Raw genomic sequence first — 12448 nt, 5'->3', positions numbered from 1 at the left:
AGCCTAATAACACAGTTCTCATGAAGCTATTACTGAGTGTTGGTGGAATGCATTACGTTGCTTCTGGTCCTGTTCAACTTCGGGTTTTATCAATGCCAATTACTTGGACATGGATTTTTCATTTTCATTCTCCTCTTTAAATCACTTTTATCATCCTCCTTAGATTTTGTCAGTCTTCTAATTTAACCCACTTTTAATTTCCTTGTCTTTCTTTGTATATCTCAGATAGCCTTCTCCTAAAATATCAGTCACACCCCAACAACACATCGGTACTTTGTTCAGAAACACATTGCACCACCAGTAGTCAACTGATTCTGTAAGTCATTTATTCACATACACATTCTTGTATTCATTCCAAACTGCTTGGAATATATTGGTAAAAGGTCCCATTTCTTCCCCCTATGAGTTCATAGTATATTTAGAAAGACTTTGGAAACTATTGCCTAGGAATGAACTGACACATAACTGCAGCAGGGAAGAGCATCCCGGGTTTACATGCCGGCTTCCTCAGTTATTAGATATCCCATCTTCCACTGTTTGCTTGGCTTCTCCATTGTCATCTGGAAAAGGGTTATAATTATATCTTAAGTGGGAAGTAGGAATATTTAGTAGGTTGATTAACGTAATGCCTTTACTATATACTGTGAGCCAGAAACATACTAATGCTCTAGGCTAGTTATTACCTATTCTTATCACTGTCTTTCTACTGCTCTAGCTCGGTACTTAGTGAGGGCAGTATGCTCTGTGGCCCACCACCTCTGAAGGGGCACTTGTACCCCATGTCGTGTTCACTACAGTTTAAAAGGAAATCTAGGAATGTTTAATGCAATGGAAGGAATTAGGTATTGGGGAATTTTAAGCATGTGCTACCTAGATTGGCAGGTCGTCTTCTTCGTTTTCTTCCTCCTCTTCTTCTTCTTCTTCTTCTTCTTCTTCTTCTTCTTCTTCTTCTTCTTCTTCTTCTTTTAATTAGCTAAGCTTTTCTCTCATTGCATTTCTTATCCTATAATGTAAGTAGCAGCTTGTTCTACTCATTGTTTTGTAAAGCCAGCCCTTCTGGTGTTATCCTAGGGAAAGAACACAGTAGCGATGCCTAATGAATAAAGCCATCATGATTTTCCATCACCTTTAATTGTCTGACTAAAATGCTTGAGAAACAGCAATCTACAAAGACAATTGAAGGCAATCAGGTTGTTGAATTTGAAATCATTTCTACTTTAGAGAAATTAAACTTTTTCCGTATTCTAATGCAGAATTGTAAAGGAATCAAAACACTTTCCTTTTCAATATAATTTAATGCTTAATATGTTTGTATTACCACTCTCATTTTCTCAAAGGCAGGTCAAATGAACCCAACCATCAAATTATATGTTGTAAACCTATATGGACCAACTCATACTTTGGAACTCATGCCACCTGACAGCTTTAAATCAAGGTATGCAATCTCCATTTTATTTTTACTTGGAAATAGTTACTTTAACTTCAATTATCATTTTGTTGCAATTTAGAGAGAGGTGATAAGCTCAACAAATCCACTTGAAAATAAATCTGAGGTTGTCCCATTAGTGCAGGAATGAACTCATTCTGGATTTCTTGTTCTCAGGGAGCATTTAAAGTTTCCAAGTGATTAGCAGCACCACAAAATGACTAAATGTAGTGATACTGAGAATTAGGCCTTTTGCAGGAGATGTGACAGGGAGATGGGAGCAAAGGATAATTTTCCATTGAATTTTCTTTCTGGAAATGCCTCTTTTAAAAGGACCTGAAAAGAGATCTTCTTTAAAAGAGTACAGTCTTCCTAGAATTTGTGTGGTTTTTCCAGAAGAAATTCTCCCTATAACTTGGGAGTGATTCCCTAGGTTTCTTCTCCAGGCAGGGAAATGTAATGAGATGTTGTTTTAAAACATCCTACATAAGAAGCCTTCTTATTTAGGAAGTTTGAATGGAAATAGAAGAAACACTTTATGTGTCAGAAGCATCATTTTAATATTAGCAAAATTTCTAGTAGTGAACAGTGAATCAAATATCCATGTGGATTTTGAAATTCAGAGTGGTCTCAAACTTCAAGGGTGTTCTTTCAAATAGTGCAGCCCTTTAAAACTTTACAAAGGTCCTGGGGAAGGAATAGGTAGCTGACTTGGGAAAATACTTTCACACTATATTGGATGATATGGGGCTAAGCTCAAACTTTGTTTTGATGCCATCAACAATCAGTCCTAGGGGATTGATTCACCTATAAATTCCACTCAAATGTTGATCCATCAATGTATTCAGGAAAATTTTATCAGAATTGGGGATTTTCACAGATATTATAGCTTGAAGTATGTGGAAATGTTTCCTACTTATAAAGTTATTAAAAATTTATGGAAGGCTTACACCAGTAGGGCACCCATAACTACCTAATATAATTTGTTCCTATTAGTGATGGAAAAGATGAGGCTCGGGGAGAAAATTGAACCCCAAGATTAGTTGGTAGCAGAAGTAGAAAATGTGGTAAAGCCTCCTACAAGTTACAGAGCATTTCATGCAGGTCATGATGGAAGACCTTACAGGACCACTGGAATTAACATTTAGAAGGCAATAGAGTTGGCCAAATCAGGTAGGAACTCTAATTCCGCACTCGGTCTGCTAGCCATGAAGGAATTAAGCACAGATGAAATAATGATGGAAGCCATTGTATTTTATGTCCTGAGTTCTTGTCTTTTTCTTCAGTTTGTTTTAATGCTCTTAATTAACAGAGAAGGTCACTAGACTGGAGTGTCTGAGTCAAATCTCTGCCATCATTTCATTAGGTGACCTTGGGCAAATCTCTCTCTCTCTCTCTCTCTCTCTCTGGGTCTGAATAACTTCATCTTAAAGTAATACACACACACACACACACACACACACTTCATTTTCATTAATCATTTGAAATCTTTGAAGTGGAAGTCAACTTTACAATATCCAGTCTTCTGAGAAAAAGTGGTGATTCTGGACCTTGACCTTATAACCCAAGAGGCTACTAGAGAGTTCACCCAATAGGATATAGCAATGTCACCAAACACAAAAATTCTTAAAGATAGAATCAATTGTCATTTATTGGGTTACTAGTTAAGTGTATATCTGTAATATTTAAGGTACAATATGATAAAATTAGTCACCCATGCCGAAAAGGGATGTATGTATGTGTGTTTATGTGTGTATGTATGCATGCGCAATAATATAAAAGATCTCGCTAAAAGTGAGGAAGAATCTTGTGAAGAAAGATTTCTTAAATGTAATTCAGGTATGTTGATTTAGTGATGAATTTGCTCTACAATTTTGGGAGAGTCATGTATTAACTTATATATACAATGCACCAAACAATTTGGCTTTTTCTGCCTCATGGTCTTACATTAAGTGCATGTGAAGTGCACGTGAAATGTGTGATTTTTGTTGAAAAACTCAAGATCAAAAGTTACTTTAAAACTGATACTTTAAAATATTTCTCCTGCTTCAGTTTTACAGAAATGTATTCCCTTACTCATTTGTTTCTGGTAGAGAGCTTCAATCCAGTTCACAGAGGAGTAATAAATGAATTTTAGATCATTTTAGAGCACTTGATGATGCTCTATGTACAGGTATTAGGTCCAGAGACACACAAGCATGAACAAAATAAATATATCCATGATGTGAATCAAACAAAGTTGCATTCCTCTAGCTTCACATGAGATGGAAACCAAACTTTTATGTTTTCTTTGATTTTGCTTAGGTTTATTAACATCTCTAAAATATAATACTTAGTATTTTAGCCATATAGAAATTAGCTAGAAAACTATTGTGCCCTCCTAGTGAGAGATCTAAAGAGTGTACTGGTTTTTATAATTGAATGGTCAGGGTCCTAAAAATTAACAAAATGGCACACTCAAGACGGGTAAGTGAAATGCAATTAATTAAGGGACTATTAACAAAAATGTGGGCAGGATTAAGGGGAAACACAAAGGATGGGAAAGCAATTTAAAGTCGGCTATCAGGGAAAGGTATGGTGGTCCCAGGACTAAAGGAATGAAGCACAGGCTGTTATGAATCCAGAAGCCTGTAGTTCTGAAGAATAGGATGGACCAGTAGGATGTGTCCACAGATTAAGCAATTCAGTCATTGCCAAGCCATACCCTAATAGTGAGTGGGTCCCGGGAATTAGTACCCTGAACTCTCTCTCCTCTCAATCTTTGAGTATCCTGCAGAGGCCTTCCACTGTAAAGGCATGCTCACTGTAGAGGCCAGCCTCTGGAAACTGCAGAGGGACAGTTGGAGAATGGACCTGGCAAACAGAGAGTATTCCATACAAATAATTTAAGAATATATTTGCTCTAAGAAGTTTATCATCCTTTAGGCATAGGTTGGAGATGTCCCCGCCAGAACACAATGATTTTTCTGAAGCCACGTGAGAAGTGTTCTGTCTCTGTGTCTAGTACTGTTTCTGTTTCTGTCTTTCTGCCTCTCTGTCTCTCAGAGTGTGTGTGTGTGTGTGTGTGTGTGTGTGTGTGTGTGTGTGTCTGTCTGTCTTTCTTTAAATCTCTCTATTTCTATACAGTGTTCTGTCTCTGTCTGGTGCTGTTTCTATCTGTCTCTTTGCCTCTCTGTTTCTGTCTCTTCCTGTGTGTGTGTGTGTGTGTGTGTGTGTGTCTTTCAGTATCTCTATTTCTATACAGACACATACACATACACACTCATATGCAAACATATACACACATCTATGATTTATCTAAACTGATGCATGTGCTTCTCCTGCAAACCTCCCATATTTTTCTTATGTGTACGGTGAGTCATGTAACTGCATTAGTGTACTTTGGACATGACGCTTACCTTTGGTAACACCTGTTTCCCTCTCTTAACTTATTTTCCTTTTTCTCTTTCTAATTTTCTTTATCATGTTATTCTTAAATCTTTCTAAGCTAACTCAAATTCTTTTTTATATTAAAAAATCATATATGTAAATATATAAAGTAAATTTTTGTTGTCAACTATCAGTACCAGTATTCTCATATTTATTAGTGACCGTATTCCTACAAATTCCAAGATATACAAATCATTATTTTTTAATGTGTAAATGTAAACAAGCATAAATTAATTTTATTAGTTTCGTCCTTTCCCCATGCTCTGTTAAGACCATCATATGCTCTCTTTTTTGTGGAGTTTGCGTTGTGTTCATAACATATGGTTTCATAGCTACCCATATCATTTGAAATTCTATTTAAACTCTCAGTAGCAGAATACCCAAATAGTTAATTTACCCCATAATAATTTACATATCTACTCCTTTTTTGGGTATGCTATCTAAACATCTATATTTTTATAATATCTTCAGATCTGCACAACGGCAATCAATACATGACTCTTATTCAATTGCTCTGTGTATTTATGAACTATCTTTTTTTCTTTTTCTTTTTTTCCACTAAATCTGAACCTCATATATGACCATCTCCTAGCTTTTTTTTCCCTCTCGTAAAATCACTATCATGACAATAATAATAATTGAATATATATGTGCATACCATATGGGGAGGAAGACTTATAAATAGAAAAAGGGTCTCTTAGGCCTTGAGCTACCTTATAAGCTCGTATTCTTTCATTCCCGTTCCAAAGAGCAAGGTTTGTATAGAATTTGAAGACGTTAGGTCATTTGTTTTGGTCTGTTGATTCTTTACTTGGTCGATTGATTAATTGATTTATAACAACTAATGTTCATAATTATAATAGAAATATGTCCCCAAGGTAGAATCAGCATTCAGTAGATCTTCCCTTCAATCAGATACTTAAACTCTACTCAAAGAATGTAAAATAAATTTCTATCCATTTATATGGTTTTAAAAATAAAAGGATACCATAGCTTGGAGAAAGGCATAATTTCTTTTCCTTTTTCCTTCCCCCATACTTCTTTATTTTTTCAAAAAGCATATTTGTGATTCAGCTAAAGATCTTTTATCAAACAAATTCAGATCATGAATGAAACTTTTCTTCAACAGTAATTCAGCTTATACTGTTTAATTATTGTCTGTGTTGATTCTTCAGAATGTAGCACAGTAGGAAATAAGATAATGCCCCTTCATGAACATTCCAGACCCATTTGGGAGTTAGATGATTCACCTCATCTTTTTTTTTAAGTTTATTTATTGATTTTGAGAGAGACAGCAGCCTCACTCTCTTATGAGTGGAGGAGGAACAGAGAGGGAGAGAAAAAATCCCAAGCAGATTCGTGCTGTCAGCACACAGCCAGACACAGGGCTTGATCTCATAAGCTGTGAGATCGTGGCCTGAGCCAAGATCAAGAGTTGGCCACTCAACCTACTGAGTCACCCAGGCTCCCCCGATAATTCATCTCATCTTAAGGGGAAGTAACATTTTGTAAATTTTTACACTATGAGTGTAAGGTATTATAAGCATTCCTTATCTTTACTGGAATTTATAAGTAAAATTTTAAAAATATATATTTAAGTTCTAGGCATTTTCCAGATTGTTTTGAGGAAGTGCTTATCCTTTGTATTCAGATAACTCCAGGCTGAGGAGAAACAGTAATGTTTTATCTGTAGTTTCTCCTTACTCTGTGTCTTTGACTTGCTAGTTTGTCCTTCCTGTATCGTTGAAGTATGTCTAGTCTATACTGTATCTTTTTTTTCTGCCAAGGAATGTTGTTTCTTCCAAGAGAATCAAGTTAATAACAATTTCTCTGTTCATAGAAATGTCCTAAGTGACCCTTCTTACAAGTAATGCATAGTTATTATATGTGCTGCCGAAGCGAGCACAATAATGCATAGTTATTAACAGAAGTCTTTGGAATTGACTAGCGATGAGTTGGTCACGCATGCCATGACCATACAGTTATGGGTAGAGATCCCGGACTATGGAAGAGAGAGAGTTTGGTGCCACCATATACGTACAAAGATTATGTTGTGAACTTGGAGTAGTGATTGGACAGGAAGCCAGTGAAAACGCAGGTGTGACTTCTAGCATTGTACCTGTCTGCTGATGATGCTGGGGCCTCCATTCCACGTGCCCTTGTGAACAATTAGATCTTCTGTGCCAGACCACCCAGCTGATACAAAGTCTTTCTTGACTTGAGTGCAATCCCTCTAACCTGCTTGTCTGTGGCTCAAGAGGATGAACTCCTCGAGGACTTCCTGGGTAATCCAGAGCCATGGAGACTAGGAACAAGCAGGAAAGCCAGTTGTAAGGAAGGGACACTTCCACTGGTCACTGGTCGTGGGACACCAGATTTAATGTGTTCCTGAGATGGATTTCCAGGAGGACATCAGCAGCAGGCAGGCCAAGGAATGTGATTTCCAGGTAAGGGCCCTTCCCTATTCCCTCATTTGAGGAAGCCTGATTACTTATGAGCAAACTAAGGAGAAGTACACCTAGGATCCTGAGACAAGGAAAGAAAGAATACAGGGTGTGACTTACTTCTTATGTGCGAAGCTTTACTTTAACTTTCATTTTAGATAATCACAACACTTTATTGTGGAAATTTCAGTGGTTTGAAGTTACCCCTGATAAACCTTATAAATTCAATTTTGGGGAGAACTCTCATCTTTCAGATGATAAATAAGGGTATATCCTAAGATAGATGGCATCACAGTAAGTTGTGCTTGTAGGCATAAGACACATTACATGCAAACACACTAATCACATTATCTAATCAAAGAGAAATGTTAAGTGGTATGAATATAAATTAATTATTTTAACTTTATTTTACACCTAAATTAGTGTTCCCCTTTAAAAATCACTTATTCACCAGATTTGCACTCGTTGAATTTCAGTTGTTTTACTAACATGAAATCCTTGTTAAAAGTCAAGATTTTCTATTGTAGATAATAAATATGTGTCAATGTCTGTGAAGACATTATAAAGAGGATGTTCTTGCAACATTACACTTGAGGGCTACTTTGGAAGGGAGAACCCTTAAGATGAATATTGAAATTATGTTTGTTGTGGCCGCTGTTAATTATTTTAAAAATTGTTCATGTTGGTTGTCATCTCATTTGGCACAATATATAATATTACTCACTTTAGCTAATTAAGACAAATTTCTGATTGGGTTTGAAAATTTATGTATGCCAGTTCTATCTAGATTTTTCTATAAATTAACCTCTGTGATTTTGTAGTCTGTGGTCAGTTGTTTACAATAATCACACTATTTTTTCTTGAAAAAAAATCACACTATTTTTTAACTTTAATTGTGAATAACATATGCAGCAATTAATCAGAAATATATATTGTCACAATTCAGCATTTCTTTTCCTGATTATAGTATCCACTATCATTTTCTTCCATGCTAAATACTCTAGAGAAATCTATTAGAGGTTAGTACCTATATTTCCCCCTTTTTGATATTCACACTGCTGAACATGATAATGCGTGCAAAATAGTTTAAACAAAACACAGTAAAAATGAACAGGGCATCATTCTTTGAAGAATCCCAAAGACTGATCCTAAACCAGTTGCATATTTGATTCAAAGTTGCCTTTGTTAGCTATTTAGAGAACTTCATGTAATGATTTCAGTGGGTTTCTTGGCAAGTTTCAAGTGAGACTTAGCTGGTGTTGAAGGGTGCCAGATGTCTTGAAGAGATCGCTGAAGAAAATATGGCAGGGTTCACTGTATGATAAGTTTTGCTTGCCCTTCTACTGACACCTTCACTCTGATGGGCTGACAGGTTTTCTGGAGAAAGTGGTAGTTATTCAGTAACGTTAGAAACGTAAGATTCATGTAACTAAATGTCTAACCCACCTTTGTCTAAGGACAGGTGATTTGTATCACAAAGCTTTTCTCCCATAGGTGGTTTTTTTCTAAATCACATAAAAACTGGGTGGATTAATTTTAAGACATTGCTTATGGACGGCACTTCTCAAGCCATTTCAAAATCACCTCATCTATTCTGAAACTGGGCAAATTTGTTGGAAACGTTTTTTTTTTCCTTTTTAATTATAAATTGAATCACTGTTGACAATTGTATTTTGTCTGTATGGGTTGAGGATTTTTTGATACAGTGTGTAATTTCCTAAACATAAAATCTACAATGAAAGAAATATATACTAATTATAAGAGGAAAAAAATATAAGCTTTCCTAATCTAGAAGTAGCCTTAGAACATTCTGGGCCCCACTAATTAGCATCCTCACTATACCAAAGGTTCAATATCCCTCATCCCCCTCATTTTGATTTCTTCATTTTAAACTGTTTTAAATAAGATTTTAAAATCATAATATATGTATATGTATATATTTATGTATGTGTGGGGGTGTGTATGCAAGTGTGTGTAGAGTAAGATTGGCCCCTGGGTAAAGTGAAATAACACAGAGATCATGTATAAGAAAAAATTGTGAAATCAAAAATAAGTTTTGCCTTTTAATTAATGGTTGCATTTTTTACAAAAATAGAATATAGCTTAAAAATTATGCTTATTGCACCTGTTAGTGTTAATCAATAGAAAATTAAAAAATATATTCATAAATGTCTATCACCTTGATTATTTTATTTTTCCAAGGATTTCCTTTCTGGGATATCATTCACTTTCAAATTTATTCTCAAATTTTCTGTATATTTGTACCTGTATGTATATGTACATGTGTTAACATACACACACATATATTTGTATTTATGTGTGCATGAGTATTCAGAATAGCAGATGTGTGTACATACATAAATAGAAATTAATGTGATATGGCATCCTTATAGTGTTTCATTTATCCTTATATATAAAATAACAAGTGTATATTATTGGTGCCATACAGGTTCTCTGGCTCTAAATGTAAGTTTTAATTTTGTTTCCGAACTAGAGAATATTATATCACTATGGTTAAATGGGTAAGCAATACGAAGACGGTGGTCAGATGGTTAAACCGGCCTCAGAACATTTCCATCCTCACGGTCTGTGAGACCACCACTGGCGCTTGTAGTAGAGTGAGTATAATTTACTTTTCTTTCATGCCTCAAATGAAGTATTTTATGCTACTCACAAAGGGAAATCAGGCAATCCATTGTACAAAGACCAATATTTAACTTCCAAAGGTAGTTGGGAAAGAGTCCTTCTATTAGGAGTATATATTTTAATCCATAAATCATCTAAACTTTGAAGTGAGAAATATATGATAAGCAAAAGAGAACAAACCAAGATTTAAAAAAAAAATGAATTCTTGTATTAAGGGGATTCTAAATCACATTAGTTTAATTCCGAAATACATTTTTCTCTCCATAGTTTGACTTTGATTAACTTCAGAATATGGAATATTTTTCCTGTTTTCTTCAAACACATTCCAAAGTTCAATTTCTATGGTTATTCAGATTAGTCTTATAAAATAATGGACAGTATCTCTATTTTTAAATTAAGTAAGAAGAGTAAAAAATAAAGTGGTCCTTGAACCACTATGATTTTGAAAGCCGGTTGCATTTCTATTTCTATAATCAGTTTTTATAGCTCTGCGATAAATCCTGTACATGTAATTTTTAAACTTCTTTACAGAGAGGAATACTATAATCAGTTTAAGTTGCTCTATTGTACGCTTCTATTGTTACTTGCCAAAGTATTCCCAATTATTTAACAACAGAAATTTTCAAACTTCTGTTTCTAAAATTTTTTTGATGTTTATTTATTTTTTAGAGAGAGAGAGAGAGGGAGAGAAAGGAAAGGAGCGAGAGCAAGCAGAGGAGGGGCAGAGAGAGAGAGGGGTGCCACAGAATTCCGAAGCAGGCTCCAGGCTCTGAGCTATCAGCACAGAGCCCGATGCAGGACTCAAACCCACGATCTGTGAGACCATGACCTGAGCCAAAGTTGGACACTTAACTGGCTGAGCCACCCAGGCGCCCCTCAAACTTCTGTTTCTGGACAAGATGGTGTACATGTTGATAGTCTAGCATCTCTGCTGTTGCCAACTATAAAGCTATACAAAATGTATCACACAACTATTCTCAGACAATAACAGGATAAGGACATAAATAGTGAAATAAAATAAATACAGAGGATAAGCCTACCTTTCTGTGGGGGCTACTTTGAGATCACAGTGCAAGTTAATGAGGCCCTAGAAAAGCACAGTGGTATCACTGATGTCAGTAGGCAGGGAGAATCAGTTTGAGACTATTGTGGTGGCTGAAATTTGGAGGACAAGTACCACCAGATTTGGAGTTGCAGAGAGAAGAGCTCTCTGGCAATCCATGTAGAGGGACTCTCAAGACTGTAGCTCAATGCTTAACTGTGCAAGCACATGACACGCTTCACACAGAGAAGCAAAAGGAGAATCTGTAGGTTGCACAACGCTTGGAGACTTTGGAGTGCTCAGCAGCAAACATAGAGCACTCTCACTGAAAACCCTTTGCATTCAACTCACAGCCCAGAAAGAAAATGCATTAGGAATAAGGTTATTCTGTACTCTTTACAATAAACCTTTATATCCAACCTGGGAAGGATGAAGTGCATGACTATAAATTAGCTGTCTTCCCAGAAGATAGTTTACTCTTTAAAAGGAAAATTAAAATTTAAAATATCAATTACACAATCAAAACATTCTATATATGTAGAAAAATAAAAAATGTAACCTGCCTGCCTCTCACCCCCCTGCCAAAATATTTATAAAAGCAGACTTACACACAATAGAGTTACTAAAATTAACAGATACAGATTTTTTTAAAAATCTGTTTGAAAGATAGTTGGTAAATTAAAGGGTGGCCCTAATTAATGAATAGATGAGACATTTCAGTTGGTAAATAAACTGTAAAACAGAGAACAATGAAATTTCAGGAACTCAAAACAACAGTAACTGAAATGAAAAATTGTCTGGATGGGTTAAAACACAAACTGGACACTGTTGTTGTCAGGGAAATAAAAACAATTCAAACTGAAGTCCTGAGGAAAAAATGACCGAAAAAAAAAAATGAACAAAGCCTCAATTACCTGTAGAACAATATGAGCTGATGTATATGTATGATGGAATATACACAGAAGGCAAGATATGAGATACTGTGGCAGGAAAAAAAAAACGAATTAATGACTTAAGGGGCACCTGGGTGGCTCAGTCAGTTAAGTGTCTCACTTCATCTCAGGTCATGATCCCACGGTTCGTGGGTTCAAGCCCCACATCGTGCTCTCTGCTTTCAACTCAGAGCCTGCTTGAGATCCTGTCACCCTCTCTCTCTGCCCCTTGCCCACCCCCCCTTCTCTTTCTCAAAAATAAATAAGCATTTAAAAAAAGAAATAATGACTTAAAATATCCCAAATTTGAAACAAAATAAAACAAAACATTAACCTATATATCTAAGAAGTTAGCAAACCTCAAACAAGATAAAAACAAAGAAAATAAGTAGGCACATAATATTCAAATTATTGCAAACCAAAGATTAAGAGGGAAAAAATGAAAACAGCTTGAGAGAAAAATGTATTACATATGGAGAATATAATGATGAAAATTACTGCCTCTGTGTCATCAGAAACAACATAAGCC

At 35.6% G+C, this 12448-nt stretch overlaps 1 protein-coding gene across 2 annotated transcripts in view; it reads left to right on the top strand.

Moving 5' to 3' along the window:
• Positions 1 to 12448, top strand: part of DPP10 (dipeptidyl peptidase like 10) — a 635980-nt gene that overhangs the window by 525638 nt on the left and 97894 nt on the right. For both annotated transcript variants that reach the window (XM_027055933.2, XM_027055935.2), the window contains exons 10-11: positions 1338 to 1435; positions 9794 to 9917. In XM_027055933.2, coding sequence (XP_026911734.1) covers positions 1338 to 1435; positions 9794 to 9917 — 222 coding nt within the window. The remainder of the gene's footprint in view (positions 1 to 1337; positions 1436 to 9793; positions 9918 to 12448) is intronic.

Source organism: Acinonyx jubatus, chromosome C1 (assembly GCF_027475565.1).
Source record: "Acinonyx jubatus isolate Ajub_Pintada_27869175 chromosome C1, VMU_Ajub_asm_v1.0, whole genome shotgun sequence".
Lineage (NCBI taxonomy): Eukaryota > Metazoa > Chordata > Mammalia > Carnivora > Felidae > Acinonyx > Acinonyx jubatus.
Note: the sequence above shows the minus strand (reverse complement) of the source record. Positions and strands in the feature narration are given on the sequence as shown.